This window comes from Oncorhynchus tshawytscha, linkage group LG29, assembly GCF_018296145.1.
Source record: "Oncorhynchus tshawytscha isolate Ot180627B linkage group LG29, Otsh_v2.0, whole genome shotgun sequence".
Taxonomy (NCBI): domain Eukaryota; kingdom Metazoa; phylum Chordata; class Actinopteri; order Salmoniformes; family Salmonidae; genus Oncorhynchus; species Oncorhynchus tshawytscha.
The window spans coordinates 19,956,143-19,977,176 of record NC_056457.1 but is presented as its reverse complement, the minus strand read 5'-3'; the positions used below and the strand labels follow the sequence as shown (position 1 = coordinate 19,977,176).

At 43.7% G+C, this 21,034-nt stretch overlaps 1 protein-coding gene across 16 annotated transcripts in view; it reads right to left on the bottom strand.

Annotated features, from left to right (window-relative positions):
• The window catches only part of LOC112227775 (receptor-type tyrosine-protein phosphatase mu-like), a 316,891-nt gene that overhangs the window by 74,676 nt on the left and 221,181 nt on the right, over positions 1-21,034 (bottom strand). For all 16 annotated transcript variants that reach the window (XM_042308521.1, XM_042308523.1, XM_042308526.1 and 13 more), the window contains one exon: positions 2,025-2,182. In XM_042308521.1, coding sequence (XP_042164455.1) covers positions 2,025-2,182 — 158 coding nt within the window. The remainder of the gene's footprint in view (positions 1-2,024; positions 2,183-21,034) is intronic.

Below are 21,034 nucleotides of genomic sequence, written 5' to 3'. Positions count from 1 at the left end.
CCAGCATCGTCACAAGGTCCTTTGCTGTTGTTCTGGGATTGATTTGCACTTTTCGCACCAAAGTACGTTCATCTCTAGGAGACAGAACGCGTCTCCTTCCTGAGCGGTATGACGGCCCCATGGTCCCATGGTGTTTATACTTGCACACTATTGTTTGTACAGATGAACGTGGTACCTTCAGGCATTTGGAAATTGCTCCCAAGGATGAACCAGACTTGTGGAGGTCTACAATTTATTTTCTGAAGTCTTGGCTGATTTCTTTTGATTTTCCAATGATGTCAAGCAAAGAGGCACTGAGTTTGAAGGTAGGCCTTGAAATACATCCACTGGTACACCTCCAATTGACTCAAATTATGTTAATTAGCCTATCAGAAGCTTCTAAAGCCATGACAGTTTTCTGGAATTTTCCAAGCTGTTTAAAGGCACAGTCAACTTAGTGTTGGTAAACTTCTGACCCACTGGAATTGTGATACAGTGAATTATAAGTAAAATAATCTGTCTGTAAACAATTGTTGGAAAAATTACTTGTGTCATACACAAAGTAGATGTCCTAACCGACTTGCCAAAACTATAGTTTGTTAACAAGACATTTGTGGAGTGGTTGAAAAACAAGTTTTAATGACTCCAACCTAAGTGTATGTAAACTTCTGACTTGAAAATCTGAAGGAATCAAACAATGCAGCCTGTTCCCTGACACAGTAAATTTAACAAGTGGACTAATGTCAAAAACCTGAGACGTCTGCTAAATTACTAAAATGTAAATGTAAAATGTACTGTTCTGGTTAAGTTTATGGATACAAACACGCTAATGTTTTTTTAGTGACAGTATTTTGGTTTGTGTAAGACAACGCGCTGTGTTCATACAACATATTTCAGCCGAATCAATAACGTTCAGCCGGTTTGTTGATAAAGCCAGTGGAGTATGCTGAGCTTTGGTCGCCGTGTTTGTCGGTCGCCGTGTTTGTCGGTCGCCATTCGACAGCTGCCTTGATAAGTTGGGTACAGTGGCCTAGCTGTCAGTCAAGGATATTGTGACAGACAGCGGGATAAGGTCACGGATGAATGTCCCTGTCGTTCAATGAGAGCATGTTTACTTATTAATATCCAACATTTCCTGGGCCCATCCACTCTGCCCGGCGACACGCCAGACGGCCCTTTCAGGCAGAAATGGCGTTTCACTCCTGCAATATTAAAAGCACGCCAAACGATCAAAGACATGTTTGCAGTCGCATTCTTGCTCCAGTCCCCTTTTTCTTTGAGAGACAGAGGAGAGGAACACGTGGCGGTGAGGGGAGAGAAACATAGCTATTGACCCTGGCACCTCCTAGCCTTCAGAGTTTAAAGAAAGACAGAAAACTCTGTTTTCACAGTTTGTGACTTACTTAGCCTACAGTCTCCAGAAACAGAGATACAAGGTCTAAGAAATATCATCATAATAAGGGGTGCCTTAATGTCTTATAGCTGTGAGGGGTGGGGCATGTGGATGCAGAGGGGGGTAAAAGGGGAATATCATACGGTGATGAGACCTGCTGACCCAGCATGCAGAGCTGTAGGTGCTGACTTGGTCTGGGCCTGGGGATCACTGTTGGTGGGGGGGATTAGGGGATTGTATCCCAGCCAGGGCCAGCTGTCCCTGGGGTGAGAAGCAAGGCCAGCTGGGGTGGATCTACTGAGCCCATTGGGGTTAGTGCTGTTTGGGGTACACAGGGGACAGGACCTGTAGGACCTAGAGCCAGTGTCCATGTGTCAACACAGGATCTCCATAGAGGCAATAGGAGGGAAATAAAAGGCTAGAAAGAGATGGATCATTAGGTAAGCAGGGTTTAGGAAGGCTCAGGATCAGAAACAAAGATTAAGAGCATTTGGACAGCTTTGGAAAATTAACGCATTAAGATCTGAGACCGACAATCCTTATTTAAACGCTGTATCTGCAATTTGAGGTTGAGCTCAGTAGTGTGAAAAGCCCTCTAGACTCCCCAGCCACCCACCAACCAACCCACAATGCCCTGGTGTTGGACACTCACTTCTCCCGTTGAGTGTGTGGCTGTGGGTGTCCATGAAGGAGATGGCCTCGTCACAGTTGGTGCCCTGCTCCGTGTAGCTCTTGTCCATGGAGTTCACCATCACCGTCATCTCCTGCCGGGTGCTGCTCATAGTCTCCTTGCGCTTCTTGGCCAATTTCCTGGTTTCATACCAAACACCATAAAAAGAAGAGAGGAGAAGGTCAGGTTACTGGAGATGACCACAAAGGGAAAACACCGGAAGGTTATGGGCCACACAGTTAGCGATACACTCAGTACATACAGTAATCAGCCTCATATTGAAAAGTTCCACTCCTCACATCATTCATTTATTTATTTTGCATTTTTTAACCTTTATTTAACTAGGCAAGTCAGTTAAGAACAAATTCTTATTTCCAATGATGGCCTAGGAACAGTGGGTTAACTGCCTTGTTCGGGGGCAGAACAAAATATTTTTACCTTGTCAGCTCAGAGAGTTGATCTTGCAACCTTTCGGTTACTAGTCCAACGCTCTAACCACTAGGCTACCTGCCGCCCATACCTTCATATCCATTTATAACTAACATTTGTTTTACTTGAAATACTTTAATGGATTTGATTGAGCCTGCTATTTAAACCCAGGTCTGCTCTGGTCATTCTTAACTTTAGGCTAGCCATCCAGAAAAACTCCTCATGAAACCGAGATGGACCGCAGAGATAAAATCTAGTCTGCATACAAACAGTACGACACCTGCATAATGCCAAGTCAAGAAAACTCATTTTCTCATTCAAGACAGAGGCCACACTGCATATTTTGCTGTCATATCCCATCTTGTCCACAACATGGACACAGACTCCCAAGTAAACACAGGCCGAGATCTCAGTCCCGGGCGTTGATGTGGTGAACTGAGAGAGATTCTAGGAGACAAGGACACCCTTAAATACCTGCTGGCCCGCTCCTTCACTCCCTGCTAATGCCATCTCCTGGGGCTCCATGTCAGCAGCAAGGGCAACACACACACACACACACACACACACGAGAGAGAGGGAATATGCTGATGAACCACCAAAAAATTTCCCAGGCACGGCTTTTGCCTGCAGCGAACAGACGATTTCAGGGAGGCGCCCCAGAGAGTTGCCCGACTGTCTGCTGTATGCCTGGATGGGATACTTAAAGCCTGGCCAGTTCAGCTTCAGTCCTCTATTGCAGAGGGAGACTGTAGAGTAGACGTTAATTGTGGTTGTCAGAAAGGGGGGACTGTTGTGTTTTCTTGCGGGGGCGACACAGGGGCCAAGGGAGGTTCAAGCATCGAGGGTTGTCATCCTACAAAACAGTGCTGTGGTGCGGATTCAGAATGCTGCGAGATAAAGATAATTGAGAGTGGGGCTGGTTCATAGAAATACAATATGGCGCGCAAATACTCACATTCAGACTCATACATACACGCTGTCCCTCTCTCCCCTTACCTTCGTTGGCCTCTATTTTTGACATTTGTCAGAGAAAATGACAATTTTTGTGGTATTGCTTTGTGTACTGACTTTACTGAACTCGGGAGAAAACGAACATTGTCGCTGGGTGAGTACATCTGACAATGTGCTCTCCCATCCATTAGACATTCTGTCTGCAGGAACTCATTCTTTTTCCACTCGGTCCACTCGTCCAAGTGCCGATGTATTTGTGGCATGATGTGAACAGTACGAATGTGTCACTACCGAAGTCTAATGGTTTTAAATGACTGTTTTGTATTGTCTGGAAACTCACTTGTAGAATTCGCTTGCGGTAGGTCTCTTAAAAAAGAGAAGCCGTACAAGGTTATTAAACAGAGGTGCCTAGTTATTCTTCTTTTGTTGATATCAGGTAACGTGCAACCTAACCCTGGCCCTGATATGCAAGGTCTCCAAACCCACTCTGATTTTAAATCAAGATCTGGTTTTGGTGTTTTTCATTTAAAAATACGCAGCCTGTTGTCAAATATTGATGGGGTTAGGATTTGGGCTAAATCAACTGATGTAATTGTGTTTTCTGTAACCTGGCTCAGCAAGTCTGTTTTTGATAAGGATATTTGTATAAATGGTTACAATGAAAGGTAGGGGTGTGGCTATATATGTAAAAACTAAATTCCCTGTAAATGTGGCAAAGTCTGAAACTATTTGTAAACAGTTGGAATTTCTTGCTTTGAATATTGAGGTTTCAAAGGGTCTCTCTATAACTGTGATTGGCTGTTATAGACCCCCTTCTGCTCTCTATAACTGTGATTGGCTGTTATAGACCCCCCTCTGCTCTCTAAAACTGTGATTGGCTGTTATAGACCCCCCTCTGTTCTCGGTGATACATTTTCTTCTTTGATGCACCTTATGTCTAAACTTCTTTACAGTGAAATTATCTTGATTGGTGAACTCAACTGGTGTTGGTTGAAGCCGGTGTCTGATGATTTAAAAATGTTTTGTAATTCTATGAATCTTATCCAGTTGATTATCTCACCCATCCGCCCAAATCTTAAATGCCCAGATATATCTACCTTGATTGATTTGATATTGACAAATGTTCCACATAGATATTCTGCGGTTGGTGTTTTTTGTAATGATTTAAGTGACCACTGTGCTGTTAGAAATACTAAAAGGTTCCTAAGACAAACCCACGTTTGATTCGTAAGATAAATTTAAAGTGTTTTAATGAGCAGGCTTTCTTTCATGATTTGTTTTATTTTGACTGGAGAAAGATTGAGCTTATCCCTGATGTGGAAACTGCCTGGAAATTCTTTCATGGCGTTTTTTTCCACATAATAAACAAACATGCCCCATTCCGCAGGTTCAGGGTTAAAGGGCGGAATAATCCATGGTTTTCTTCTGAGCGGTCTTTTATTATTCACGACCGTAATCTAGCCTGGGCTAAAGCAAGGAAATCATGTTCTGATGCTGATTGGCTTATTTTTTAGGCAGTTACGAAACAAGTGTCCTTTTCTTCTCAGGAAGGCCAAGTCTGAATATTTTATGTCTGTTACCACTGATAACCTGAATGACCCTAGAAAGTTTTGGAAGGCTATTAAGTCTATGTCTGGTAACAGTAAAGTTAATGAATTACCGTCATGTGTTTTGAAGGACTGTTGCTGTATATGACAAAACTGAAATGCTGAATTGTTTCAATGAGCACTTTGTATCAGATAGAACTCAGTGCACTCAATTTGATGGGCTTATGTCTGTTAAATTTTCTGTCTTTAATGGTGTGCCCCAAGGCTCTGTACTTGGTCCTCTGTTATTCACTATTTATATAAATGATTTAGACAGCAATGTCCAAAATGCGCAACTTCATTTTTATGCTGATGATACTGTTATTTACTGTTGTGCCTCGTCTCTTACAAAAGCTTTCCAGAACTTGCAAACTGCTTTTCATACTGTTCAACAAACCTTGTGTCAATTGAAGCTTATCCTCAATACTGACAAAACTAAACTAATGGTGTTTTCTAAAGCAAGAAATAGACCTCTGAACCTTTCACCTATTACTACCTGTCAGGGCAAGGAGATTGAGGTTGTAACCTCATATAAATATCTTGGAATGTTATTTGATGACAGCCTCTCTTTTAAATGGCATATTCAACAACTTGCAAAAAAAAACAGAAGCTGAAATTGGGATTTTATTTTAGGAATAAGGCCTGTTTTTCTTTTGAAGCCAGGAGGCTAGTATCAGCTACATTTATGCCTTTACTAGACTATGGGGATATTTTATATATGAATGCTTCCGCTCAGTGTTTGAGATCAATTGACACCCTTTCCCATGGCACTTTGAGATTTATTTTAAACTGCAAAACCCTTACGCACCACTGCACTTTGTATACCAGGGTTGGCTGGCCTTCTCTAGTCACTCGTAGGCTCAGGCACTGGTATACTTGTATTTACAAAGCCATTTTGGGTTTACTACCTTTTTATTTGGGCATTTTTATTGTTCCGAAATGTGGTCTCTTCGTTCGCTGGACTTTATCCTGATAACTGTTCCAAATGTCCGAACTGAATTTGGTAAAATGGCTTTTATGTACTCTGCGCCATCGTCTTGGAACACCTTACAAAATACTTTTAAACTGGAAGAACTTGTCCCGATTGGTATTTTTAAATCACTGATGAATGATCTTGAGACTGATTCCATGGCCTGTCAATGTTTTTAATTTGCTGTTTTTTTATTTAATTTTACCCCATTTTCGTGGTATCCAATTGTTAGTAATTACTATCTTGTCTCATCGCTACAACTCCCGTACAGGCTCGGGAGAGACGAAAGTCGAAAGCCATGCGTCCTCCGAAACACAACCCAACCAAGCCGCACTGCTTCTTAACACAGTTCGCCTCCAACCCGGAAGCCAGCCGCACCAATGTGTCGGAGGAAACACCGTGCACCTGGCTACCTTGGTTAGGGCGCACTGCGCCCAGCCCGCCACAGGAGTCGCTGGTGCGCGATGAGACAAGGATATCCCTACCGGCCAAACCCTCCCTAACCCGGACGAGGCTAGGCCAATTGTGCGTCGCCCCACGGACCTCCCGGTCGTGGCCAGCTGCGACAGAGCCTGGGCGCGAACCCAGAGTCTCTGGTGGCACAGCCACAGCTGCGATGCAGTGCCCTAGACCGCTGTGAGGCCTGCTGTTTTTGATTTTGTTATACTCTTGTGAATTCTATGTTTTTTTACGAGATTACTTGTAGTTTTTCATGTTGTTTGTCTATAATTTTGAAATGACTTGGTGCTGCCTATCTTGGCCAGGACGCTCTTGATAAAGAGATATTTTAAATCTCAATGAGCCCTTCCTGGTTAAATAAAAAAAATAAAAAAATGGCATCAGCCACTCTAGTATTATATGCATCTCTATGAGGTGATGACTCACTGTTGAGAATCGCAAACTGGCCGATGAGGCAGATGAGCAATAAGAACGTCTGCTTTTCCAGCGACCTTTCCCTTTCCTCTTGAGCTGAAAGGACTTCTATGAAGTCAATGGAAGCTAAGTAAAAACATTGGGTTTACAAATGGGATCCATTTGCTACTTTGCTCTTTTTCCTCTACAAGCTTAATCAGGCAAAAACGTAGCGTTTCAGAGCTGTCTCTCTCCCTCACTAATGCTCCTTTTCTGCAGCGCTCCAGCTGTATGGGTCGACAAAGAGTGTGTGTGTGAACGATGCTTTGCGAGCGCCCAGCTGGCAGTAACAGAGAGACCTTGGTGAAGCCTTCACTAGGGGCTATCCACTCCCAACAGCGCCCATCAGTCCCCCTCTGTGTTGTGATCACTGGGCTTTATGGGGGGCTGCGAGGGTGCAGCGTATGTCCCGTTTGCTATGCCAGGGTGATCAGTGGGGGTGCCAAGCATTTTGCCAGCCTTGAGATGGCGCTGTGATACCGGGATCTGCGAGGCTGGCATTGGCCCCTGCGGTCTTTGGCGAGAGCTAACTTTCCACCAAAACACAGAAGCAATACCAACCTTTTCTTACTATTCCTCACTAACAACTCCTGAGTGAAATGCCCCAGCCTCCTCACCAACTATCAGCAGCAGATAACAAAAATCTAAGGGAACGCTGCCCAGGGAACCTGTTACTGAGAATGAGAATTTCTCATTTGCAGGTGGGTAGTAATTGCCTCGGAATCCCATCAGCCTCTGTAGTTCCAGTAGCCTAGGTCCATTAGAAAGCAGCCAGAGGTATTAGAATGCCATCTGACTCCCCCTCTCTCCCCTTGAGGGTTTTGGAGGGGGGACAGAGGGGGCCAGGAGATGGCCTTCTCTAATGGAGACACCGCATGCCCCCCCCCCAGAGGCGTTAAGTGGTCTAAAACGAGGTCCGACCTGATATTTCAGTCAGAGCATTAAACATAAATAAATGAAAGTCATCTCTCTCTCTCGGCCGCCCATCTCTTTAGACGCTCAAGGTCAGTCGATCCAGCTTTTATACGAATGGAAAAAAGAGAAAAGCTCTCTATTTTGCTCTCACTATTTCGCCGGAGGGCCTTTACCAATGCACACGGCACATGAGTACTGCAAATGTTCTTTCTCCAACTTTCAGGCTGCGCTAAACTTCTGAGAAGTATCAACAAGCAGCTCTATTTTGAATTGTCAAATGTACTTTAATGCTCTCCCTTGGTATCTAAACTTCTAAAAACTCTTTGCCCCACAAGTACTGTATCCACCTTGGATACACGCCACCTTCTCTATATAGCACCTAGCGCTCTCCCTGCTTCAGGCTGAACTCTACAGCATTTCCTGTCCAGTTGGATTTCATCAGCCTGCCATACAGTACTGCTGACTGGACTAGAGAGAGGCTGAGACAGGATGACACAGGCATTCTCTACAGGTGAAGACAGTCTACATGACTAGCACTGTACGTGGAGGCTTTCAGCTCAATGCCTCCGAGTGTGAGTGTTGCTGACCTTGTCATTACCCATATACTGTAAGAGCTGACGATATGATAAGTGACGCAAACACAATCTCAAGAGACAGGTATTCTAAATAAGGCTATTTCTGTAATGAGTTTGTACAAATCTCCCCAGGCCCTAGTGCTTGTGCCTTCTCTTTGAGCGCCAATTCAACAGAGATCAAATTTATAAACTCTGCTAGCGAGAAGTCCCTGCATCCACTTCATTGTTGTAATTTCAAGAGATTTATTATAAAAATGAAACCGACATAGATAAATCCCACAATATCCAATTGGATGCAAATAGACTCTGTGGACAAGCCAATATTGGAACTGGTTGGAGTCCTAAACGAGCTGGTATTTCAAGTGAATGCAAATTTATATCCGCAATTAATACAAATCTGATTTACTACAAGGACATTTCTGATGGTAATAACACTGAAGAGTGCAATATCCCTCGCTTTAACCGCAGGAGCCTAAATCTTAGACGTTGTGGCACTTTGCAAATACCAGCTTTGGAATTTACTGCCCCTTGTCATCATCTAAATCAGTATTTGTCTCAATTGCGAGGCGAGCCTCCGAGGCAGAGATTTGTCACTGAGTGGTCGCTCTTCTCTCTCCCTCTCTGCACTTAAGGAACTAATTAAAGTGTCTGGGAAGAGCCTTTTGAAATTAGAGGGAGCCGGTAATCAGAGAGTCTAGTGAGCTCATTTAGCGTATTCATGTTGCCGAGCGGGAGACAACTCATACCCTGTTGCTTTTAAATTGGAGGCAAAACTCCAGCACACAAACACTTCATGATTCACCAGCTAGATACAAGATTAAAAAGGTCTCAGAAAAAGAGAAAAAAAACATCACAAAAGAGAGAAAACAATGGAAAATGGTCAGGCCATTTAATTTGTGAAGGGACAGACAATGTCGGCTTATTATATGGGCCCATCTTCTTTGTCGTGGTAGGGAGGATTCCTTTGTGTTTGGTGAGGCGGAATGTGATTTTCTCAAGGCGGTTAATAGCTTGAGTGCTCAGCCTCCACTTAATGGTGTTCTACCTGCCTGGGGGGATGGGCGGGGGGAGCGTGGAAGGGTATAATTGTCTCTCCCTTCATCTTACATATGGTAAACACCGCCGCTCAGAGCTAAGGCGGTGTGTGACCCCTAGAACTTGCCGGAGAGAAGAGCTAGTCGTTAATGGACAGCTAAGAGCTAATGAAGCTCTCCCGCCGACGCCACTGAATCAATCTGCTTGGATTCAATTTCGCAGCCGGCTCGCTGGCGGTGCCTGACTCCCTGCTGTTACCAAACATCTATTTGAGTGGTAGGCCATCTACGGGAAGCTAATAGTTTTAACTGTTCCTCCAAATTTGTTTGCCATGAAAAGTGCAGTTAGCGTGTTTTAATTTAATTCATTTGTCTCTTTTTTCTCATTCTCTTGCTTGGTTTTTAATAAAGAGAGTTAATTTGAGGGTGTCAAAGTTAATGATGTGGAAAAGAGCAATCCAGATATGAATGCTTGGGAGATGTTTCATTCAGTGGGGTGGGCTACTTCTCATTGTGTGGGCTGTTCCATAGGAAGTGCTGCAATGTAAGCCTCAATACAACAAACTACAAATGATTTGACATTGGCTCAATATTAAAGGCTGGTAGGAATCACCGAACTACTATCTACCGGACAGCATACTTTGTAGCTTTAATTGCATCTCCTGACAGAGTATAAAACCAATACAAAGTAGTAGGAGATATATTCCATGCATGCATCTTTTCTTCCAATTCTGTTGCTTTCCATGGTGTCAGCAGATTTGCTCAAGGCCTATTTAGAGGAGAAACTGTGCTATGGCAAACAAAACAGTGGGACAAACCTCATAACCTGCATACTGGAGAGTCCTCGTTGAGATAAGCACTCACAGCCCAAGGTTTCCCCATCAAATAGTTCCTGCATCTGCATGGAGTCAGGGGACTACAGTGTTACTGCGCCAACAACAGCAGCAGTGACAGACTGGACAAGAATAACAAAGTGCTTTCTTCACCTTGAGATAGAAAAGCTCACTGTGAAATGAAATTAAGCGTTGCATTTTAGAGAGACATGCATAGTCATAAGGGCAATTCCATGGTAACGGAATTACGCTGAGATTTTTCACTTTAAAATGTATACCATTTCAAAGTTGAACAAACCAGACTACTACTAACAATTTCCAAAAACATATTTACAGGAAGAACTGTGCATATACAAAGTTTGGTAAAAGAATAAAGCGGAGGGAAATTTTACCATAATTATGTTACCAAAACATATTTTTTTATGTACTGTGTCAATTGTTCAAAGTAGTAATTGTGTATAGAGTTATATGGTTTGTTAAACTTTCAAATGAACGGTTTATGTGTGGCATATATTGTAAAGTAAAACATATGAGACAGGGTAATTCCGTTACTTTGGAATTGCCCATAACTAGGCCTACTTCAAAGGCGGCGAGGCATACTGCTGCTTGTCGACATTGTTGATCATTCACTCACCACTCCAAGAGACTCAACGTACACGAGGCATTGAGAATACATTCAAAAGAAAAAAAAGACTGTCTACCGGTATTATTTTTCAAGAGTTTAAAACTTGCAATGCAAAATGACATTTCCTTTCACTGACACTTGTCTCAATGTTCAAATCCAATTCTTGCTTGGGGACTTCGGCAAAGAGGCTTCCATCTCCCTTTTCATTTGAGATGCTCAGAGCCTTTCTGAAAGTATCTGTGTTTCATGTACCCACCTGGGAGAGGGGGTAATTGAAACCCTTCCCCAAACAGCGGCGTGGATTTGACAAAGCGCGGTGGCACAGCCCATTTCCCTGCAAATGTCAGGACTCGATCTGTCTCGGGGAGCGGCGGTGGAGAGCGAGCACAAAGGAAATGGAAAATAAAATGTGAAAGTGCTCCTCAGTCTCTCCAATCAGGGAAAAATGTCACGGAGGTAGAGGGACTGGTGTTGGATCGATGGGTCTTCTTTGGCCAGAGGAGCACAGTGAAGAGGCAGGGTTGGAGGTCTGGAAATGCTTTGAGAGGTTCAGGTGAGCATAGGAGGGGGGCAGTATGATTTTGTGTCCAAAATTACAAGTAAACAGAGCTTTTATTGTATGGTCTCGCTTCAGAATAACAAAAAGTTGCACCAAGTAAATTCCACAGGACTTTTTTGTTCTGCTAAGCGCTCGCAGGCAGAACCTTTCAGTCTCGACCCCAAAAAATTATCTGGTGGTAAATGTTCAACAAAAAATGAAAAAAAGAGTGCATGAAAGAAAGAATGGTAGCCATCTTGGCTCAGCGAGGCACCGCTGGGGTGGGGGATAACAAACGACAGATTGTCTCCACTTTGTGACAGTGTGGCGGCTGTCATCAATCCCGCAGAGGAAGCGGTGGCGTGCTGTGCTGCTGAAGGGGCCGGGGGATGAGTGACACCGGGGGAGGGAAACGCAGAGCTTCACATGAGAGATTCCCTTTGATGGGCGCGTTTGTTGGCAAAGTAGGCTGGCACACACACAGGCGGGTAGAGACCCTGCTGGGGTACAGTAAGGAAGTGGCAAAGGCAGAGGCGGCATCGCAAAAAGGCCTTGCCTCGCTAAATGCTAATATTTTCGGTTGCTAGTGCACAGGTTACAAAAACAATTATGCATTGGGGACATTGGTGGAAGAGTTGCATCATTTTGTTGTACAAAATATACTGAACATATAAATAAACGCAACAATTTATACGATTTTACTGAGTTACAGTTCATAAGGCAAATCTGTCAATTTAAATAAATTCAGTAGGCTCTAATCTATGGATTTCACATGACTGGGAATACAGATAAGCATCAATTAGTCACAGATACCTTTAAAAAAGGTAGGGGCGTGGATGTGGAATATTGTCCCATTCCTCTTTAATGGCTGTGCGATGTTGCTGGATATTGGCGGGAACTAGAACACGCTGTCGAACATGTTAGTCCAGAGCATCCCAAACATGCTCAATTGGTGACGTCTGGTAAGTATGCAGGCTATGGAAGCATTGGGAAACTTTCAGCTTCCAGGAATGGTGTACAGATCTTTGCAACATGTTCATTATCATGTTGAAGCATGAGGTGATGGCGGCAAATTAATGGGCCTCAGGATCTCGTCATGGTATCTCTGTGCATTCAAATTGCCATTGATAAAATTCAATTGTGTTCATTGTCTGTAGATCATGCCTGCCCATACCATTAACCCCAACACAACCATGGGGCACTCTGTTCACAAGGTTCACATCAGCAAACCGCTTGCCCACACAACGCCATAAACATGGTCTGTGTTTGTGAGGCCGGTTGGACGTACTGCCAAATTCTCTAAAACGACAAAAAAAAATGTACATGAATTTATCTGGCAATGGCTCTGGTGGAGTCAGCACCCCAAATGCATGCTCCTCAAACCTTGAGACATCTGTGACAAAACTGCACATTTTAGAGTGGCCTTTTATTGTCCCCAGCACAAGGTGCATCTGTGTAATGATCATGCTGTTTAATCAGCTTCTTGATATGCCACACCTGTCAGGTGGATGGATTTTCTTGGCAAAGGAGCAATGCTCAGTAACAGGGATGTAAACAAATGTGTGCACGACATTTGAGAGAAAAACGCTTTCTGTGCATATATAACATATCTGGGATCTTTAATTTCACCTCATGAAACATGGACCAAAAATGTACATGTTACGTTTATATTTTTGTTCAGTATAAATAACCTGATTCAACAGAATTAATTCAGACAGGACAAATGTAAAGTGAGGAACAGTGAGAGATACAGTCCGAGCTATGGTTGTTTACCCACTCCTTCCCTCCATCCCATCCCCCCTCTCTCCCTTCCCTTCCCTCCACATGCAAACAGAGCAGAAACGGAAAGGACAACTTTGGAAACACGAGAGCTCACTACCATCCCTGCTGTACCATCCCTGCTGTGCCCCCCCCAGCGCATCATCCATCCATGGCCCCCATGAATACCTAATGCCACGCCTGGTCACAACACTCCCCAAGGACTCCTCCGATCGCTAACGCTACACTAGATCATTTTTTTATTCCTTTCTATTCCGGTTCTTTGCATAAGCACAGGCATTTAGAGTTGTTTAAAGTTTAACCTGAAAAATAGCAAATGGAATCAGACGGCGAGAGAACGCAAATAGAAAAAAAAGAGAACAGGCTTTTAAAGTGAGAGAAGAAAAAGTTTCTCTTTGCGCACAAACATATAAATAAAAGCACAAAAGCTCTTGTGGTGTTGGCCCCTCTGATGGGGTGGGGGACTGATGGCCCCTAGGCCTCAGGAGAGCGAGAGTGGAAGAGGAGGAAGGTACCCTACCCTGGAGCGAGGCACTCTGTCCACGGCAGCAGGCAAAGACAGCACTGCATAAAACCCATTCTAGTTGTCTTTTTGCAGAGATAAATCTTGATGTTTGGAAGTGGGAGCTCTGGGACTCCAGTGGTGGGGCCCGCGGCGATGGTTGCGGACAGACACAGAGACAGAGGCCTGCTGGAGCCTGTGACGTGATGTCTCTTCATTAGTAGAGATTGTCATAAAACCACGGACGGAGCTGTGTGTGACCTGCCAGGCTAACGTCCACTAAATGCTCTTACACTATATATACACAAAAGTATGTGGACACACCTTCAAATCAGATATTTCAGCCACTCCCGTTGCTGACAGGTGTATAAAATCGAGCACACAGCCATGCAATCTCCATAGACAAACATTGGCAGTACAATGGCCTTACTGAACAGCCCAGTGACTTTCAACATGGCACCGTCATAGGATGCCACCTTTCCAACAAGTCAGTTCGTCTGCTAGAGTTGCCCTGGTCAACTGTAAGTGCTGTGATTGTGAAGTGGAAACGTCTAGGAGCAAGCCGCGAAGTGGTAGGCCACACAAGCTCACAGAACGGGACCACCGAGTGCTGAAGCACGTAAAAAACATCTGTCCTCGGATGCAACACTCACTACTCAATTACTGGCTTTGAGCTTCTTCTCAGTAGCATCGTTTTTTAAATCTAATATACTATTGGTGTCATTATGTACCAAGTTTCAAATCACATCTCTTTTGATTAATTATAAATGTTTCAATTAGCTTGTGGAAGTATTTATTTCTGTTTTATGAGTAAAAAGTAAGAGATGTTTAATTTGACATTAGTGAGACAACCCACTCTGTTTATCATATATGCATAGTCACTTTAACTATACATTCATGTACATACTACCTCAATTGGGCCGACCAACCAGTGCCCCCGCACATTGGCTAACCGGGCTATCTGCATTGTGTACCGCCACCCACCACCCGCCAACCCCTCTTTTACGCTACTGCTACTCTCTGTTCATCATATATGCATAGTCACTTTAACCATATCTACATGTACATACTACCTCAATCATCCTGACTAACCGGTGTCTGTATGTAGCCTCGCTACTTTTATAGCCTCGCTACTGTACCATCGTGGCCAAAAGTTGAGAAAGACAAAAATATTAATTTTCACAAAGTTTGCTGCTTCAGTGTCTTTCAATATTTCTGTCAGATGTTACTATGGAATACTGAAGTATAATTACAAGCATTTCATAAGTGTCAAAGGCATTTATTGACAATTACATGAAGTTGATGCAAAGAGTCAATATTTGCAGTGTTGATCCTTCTTTTTCAAGACCTCTGCAATCTGCCATGGCATGCTGTCAATTAAATTCTGGGCCACATCCTGACTGATGGCAGCCCATTCTTGCATAATCAATGCTTGGAGTTTGTCAGAATGTGTGGGTATTTTGTCTGTCCACCCGCCTCTTGAGGATTGACCACAAGTTCTCAATGGGATTAAGGCCTGGGGATTTTCCTTGCCATGGACCCAAAATATCGATGTTTTGTTCCCCGAGCCACTTAGTTATCACTTTTGCCTTATGGCAAGGTGCTCCATCATGCTGGAAAAGGCATTGTTCGTCACCAAACTGTTCCTGGATGGTTGGGAGAAGTTGCTCTCGGAGGATGTGTTGGTACCATTCTTTATTCATGGCTGTGTTCTTAGGCAAATTTGTGAGTGAGCCTCACAAATTAATGGTCTAAGGATGCTTTACTGTTGGTATGACACAGGACTGATGGTAGCGCTCACCTTGTCTTCTCCGGACAAGCTTTTTTCTGGATGCCCCAAACAATCGGAAAGGGGATTCATCAGAGAAAACAACTTTTCCCCAGGCCTCAGCAGTCCAATCCCTGTACTATTTGTAGAATAGCAGTCTGTCCCTGATGTTTTTCCTGGAGAGAAGTGGCTTCTTTGCTGCCCTTTTTGACACCAGGCCATCCTCCAAAAGTCTTCGCCTCACTGTGTGTGCAGATGCACTCACACCTTCCTGAGCAAGCTCTGTACTGGTGGTGCCACGATCCCACAGCTGAATCAACTTTAGGAGATGGTCCTGGCGCTTGCTGGACTTTCTTGGGCGCTTTGAAGCCTTCTTCACAACAATTTAACCACTCTCCTTGAAGTTCTTGATGATCCGATAAATTGTTGATTTAGGTGCAATCTTACTGGCAGCAATATCCTTGCCTATGAAGCCCTTTTTGTGCAAAGCAATAATGACAGCACGTGTTTCCTTGCAGGTAACCATGGATGACAGAGGAAGAACAATGATTCAAAGCACCACCCCGCTTTTGAAGCTTCCAGTCTGTTATTCAAACTCAATCAGCATGACAGAGTGATCTCCAGCCTTGTCCTGGTCAACACTCACACCTGTGTTAACGAGAGAATCACTGACATGATGTCAGCTGGTCCTTTTGTGGCAGGGCTGAAATGTAGTGGTAATGTTTTTTGGGGATTCAGTTCATTTGCATGGCAAAGAGGGACTTTGCAATTAATTGCAATTCATCTGATCACTCTTCATAACATTCTGGAGTATATGCAAATTGCCATCATACAAACTGAGGCAGCAGACTTTGTGAAAATTAATATTTGTGTCATTCTCAAAACTTTTGGCCACGACTGTATGTAGCCTGTCTTTTTACTGTTGTTTTATTTCCTTACTTACCTATTATTCACCTAATACCTTTTTTTGCACTATTGGTTAGAGCCTGTAAGTAAGCATTTCACTGTAAGGTGAAATGTTGTATTCAGCTCACGTGGCAAATAAACTTCAATTTGATTTAATATGTAGCTGTCTGTAAAATAGAAACATACATATCCGTTAATCATCCTTCAAAGCAGACTTGATGGAACCAACCATGCTTTATGGGATGTGTGCAAGCAGCTTGAAATATTCATGACCAACATTGGATGATTCTACTTGAAGTAAAGGCAAAGAGTCTTCTGAGTCCCTGGTCAAACGTCATTACGTTTAATGCTACTTTTAGCATTACTTTAAAAAAAACTTGTGGCACAGGAGTGTACACGAATATGGTTGTTGATTCAGTTCTATTGAGCAGCCTGTTATTAACATTGTTGTTTAGAGCCCTGGGGTGTCAACAGCTAATACCCACACCAGCCTGTCTGTTTATACAATGAACTCCACTAACTGCCTCGTGTCTACAGTATGTAGGATTTGTTTAGAATTGCTTGTCACGGTTTGACTCAATCTTCAAATGGTTTAATATCGAACCAAAGTGTAAAAAAGCCATCTCAATACTGTACATGTTTTGTCACATTGGTGCAGGGAAACAATGTGGCTGTCAATGAATTAGTCTTCACCGAGGTACAGTAGCTAGGTTACCCTCGTCTCGGTCCTCATCTGTGTGCGTGTGTGCCACTCCTCCTAGCATCACCTGCAACACTCTCAATAAAATCTCATAGTGAAATATCTTAAAGATGCACTCTCAAACGCTTGTATAATTTCAGCCAGTAGTTTTGAAAGTGTTGCTCATGACCCCGCTATTTGTGTACTATTATACGTCATCCAATTGTGTACTATGTCATCCATTTCATGTGATATGTTAGGAATCCAACTCGTGCAATATGTTACAAAGTTGGATCCCGGAGTAAATCCTTAGTATTTCCCCTCTCCCTCCAGCACCGTCCCTCCCCTAACGCACCAACAGACTTTTGGTTATTTAGTCATATATAAAGACATTAAAATTGCCTCAGTCAAAGCCTTTAACCTTTAGAGGTCAAAGAAGGCTACACTACATACCAGAGGTGTGGACTCGAGTCACATTACAAGGACTCGAATCAGACTCGAGTCACAAATATGATGACTTGCAACTCGACTTTAACTTTAACACCAATGACTCGTGACTTGACTTGGACTTGAGCCTTTTGACTCGACCTGACTTGATACCCTCCCAAAGCCCAAATATTAAAAGTGATGCTAATAAATAGTGTGCAGCGCATCAACTCTTCATTTAACGGATTACAGTTTGAATCGGACAGCAGCCAATCAAATTGTGCCAGCTGAGAAAAAGCTGTGCGTGGCAGTGCAGAGGAACGTCGGCAGGGTGAATTCAGATGGAGCCCTTGGAAAGATGATACTCCAAATTATTATTTTTGGATATAAAGACGACGCTGTATCAACAAAAAACGGATTGTAACTTGCAAAACATGCAGGAAGAAAATTACAGACGAAGGTGCAAGAATTTCCAACTTTGTTCGACATTTGAAGCTGCACAAAGAACGGTAAGTCGTGGATAATATAGCCGACAGCTATATATTTTATTACCTTACTAGTGTATCATGTAGGCTAACGTAACGTTAAATCAATGAGCCTCCACACAGTCAGTCAGTGCAGGAACGTGATCATTGCACCCTAGATTGAGCTACAACTATGTAGGCAGTTGGTAGCCTAAATCCTGCTTGATGTTACTGCTGTTCCTAAAACCATTGACAAACAGTATATCACAAAAGTGAGTACACCCCTCACATTTTTGTAAATATTTGAGTATATCTTTTCATGTGACAACACTGAAGAAATGACACTTTGCTACAATGTAAAGTAGTGAGTGTACAGCTTGTATAACAGTGTAAATTTGCTGTCCCCTCAAAATAACTCAACACACATCCATTAATGTCTAAACCGCTGGCAACAAAAGTGAGTATACCCCTAAGTGAAAATGTCCAAATTGGGCCCAATTAGCCATTTTCCCTCCCCGGTGTCATGTGACTCGTTAGTGTTACAAGGTCTCAGGTGTGAATGAGGAGCAGGTGTGTTAAATTAGGTGTCATCGCTCTCACACTCCCTCATACTGACTGGTCACTGGAAGTTCAACATGGCACCTCATGGCAAAGAACTCTCTGAGGATCTGAAAAAAATAATTGTTGCTCTACATAAAGATGGCCTGGGCTATAAGAATATTGCCAAGACCCTGAAACTGAGCTGCAGCACGGTGGCCAAGACCATACAGCAGTTTAACTGGACAGGTTCCACTCAGAACAGGCCTCGCCATGGTCGAACAAAGAAGTTGAGTGCACGTGCTCAGCGTCATATCCAGAGGTTGTCTTTGGGAAATAGACGTATGAGTGCTGCCAGCATTGCTGCAGAGGTTGAAGGGGTGGGGGGGTCAGCCTGTCAGTGCTCAGACCATACGCTGTACACTGCATCAAATTGGTCTGCATGGCTGTCATCCCAGAAGGAAGCCTCTTCTAAATATGATGCACAAGAAAGCCCGCAAACAGTTTGCTGAAGACGAGCAGACTAAGGACATGGATTACTGGAACCATGTCCTGTGGTCTGATGAGACCAAGATAAACCTATTTGGTTCAGATGGTGTCAAGCGTGTGTGGCGGCAACCAGGTGAGGAGTACAAAGACAAGTGTGTCTTGCCTACAGTCAAGCATGGTGGTGGGAGTGTCATGGTCTGGGGCTGCATGAGTGCTGCCGGCACTGGGGAGCTACAGTTCATTGAGGGAACCATGAATGCCAACATGTACTGTGACATACTGAAGCAGAGCATGATCCCATCCCTTCGGAGACTGGGCAGTATTCCAACATGATAACGACCCCAAACACACCTCCAAGACGACCACTGGACTGGCCAAGCATGTCTCCAGACCTAAACCCTATTGAGCATCTGTGGGGCATCCTCAAACTGAAGGTGGAGGAGTGTAAGGTCTCTAACATCCACCAGCTCCGTGATGTCGTCATGGAGGAGTGGAAGAGGACTCCAGTGGCAACCTGTGAAGCTCTGGTGAACTCCATGCCCAAGAGGGTTAAGGCAGTGCTGTAAAATGATAGTGGCCACACAAAATATTTACATTTTGGGCCCAATTTGGACATTTTCACTTACGGGTGTACTCACTTTTGTGATATACTGTACGTTAGCCTACTGTAACCACACAGAGAGTGTGTGTGTGTTAAGGTTTGGCGATTGTGTACAATCCTACATCGCCCAATTGCGCTCCATAGCTATCCTCAATAGTCGATCACTATTGAGGGGTAGGGGAGGGGTCTTTCTCATGGCTACCCATGTATTTCCATGGAAATATAACATTTATTTGGAAAGTAATAAATATATAGATATTTTTTAAAAGCATTCATAATTTGAGGAAATGTAATATTCTAACTACTACTCTTGTTAAAAACATGAAATGGTATTACATTTGGTGAAGAGCACATTATGACTTGTTCAGGACTCGAAACTCAAAGTTTAGGACTTGAGACTTGCCTCAGACTTGCGTGACTTGACTCGGGACTTGAGTGCTAAGATTTGAGACTTACTTGTGACTTGTAAAACAATGACTTTGTCCCACCTCTGCTGTATACATGTGGAGACCCCTTCAAATTAATGGATTTGGCTATTTCAGCCACACGTTGCTGACAGGTGTACAAAATCAAGTACACAGACATGCAATCTCCAAAGACAAACATCGAAAGTCGAATGCCTTACTGAATGCCTTACACAAGTGCACACAACGGGACTGTCGAGAGCTACTGAGCTCACTACTGAGTTCCAAACTGCCTCTGGAAGCAACATCAGCACAAGAACTGTTCGTCTGGAGTTTCATGAAATGGGTTTCCATGTCCGAGCAGCCTCACGCAAGCCTAAGATTACCATACGCAATGCCAAGCGTCGGCTGGAGTGGTGTAAAGCTCGCCGCCATTGGACTCTGGAGCAGTGGAAATGCGTTCTCTGGAGTGATGAATCACGCTTCAAAATCTGGCAGTAAAATGGACAGATCTGGGTTTGACGGATGCCATGAGGACGCTACCTGCCAACTATAAAGTTTGGTGGAGGAGGAATAATGGTCTGGGTCTGTTTTTTTCAACATCTTATTACAAAATCATGGGCATTAATATGGAGGTGATCAACCCTTTGCTGCAATAACAGCCTTCACTCTTCGGGGAAGGCTTTCCACTAGATGTTGGAACATTGATGTGGAGACTTGCTTCCATTCAACCACAAGAGCATTAGTGAGGTCAGGCACTGATATGGGGCGATTAGGCCTGGCTCGCAGTCAGCGTTCCAATTCATCCCAAAGGTGTTCAATGGGGTTTAGGTCATGGCTCTGTATAGGCGAGTCAAGTTCTTTTCACATCAACAGTAGCTAAGATGGGGAGAAGTCTGTCCATAATAAAGGAGAGAGGGAGAGGGGAGAGAGAGGAGAAAAAAAACACAAAATTGAATGGACTTCTCACCCTGCGGTGGTCTAACACACAACGTTAATTGGAAACATAGTCGCTGAATAAAAGTCTGTGTTCATGGTGGGAGCAGTAATTTCTTATTTGTACTTGGAT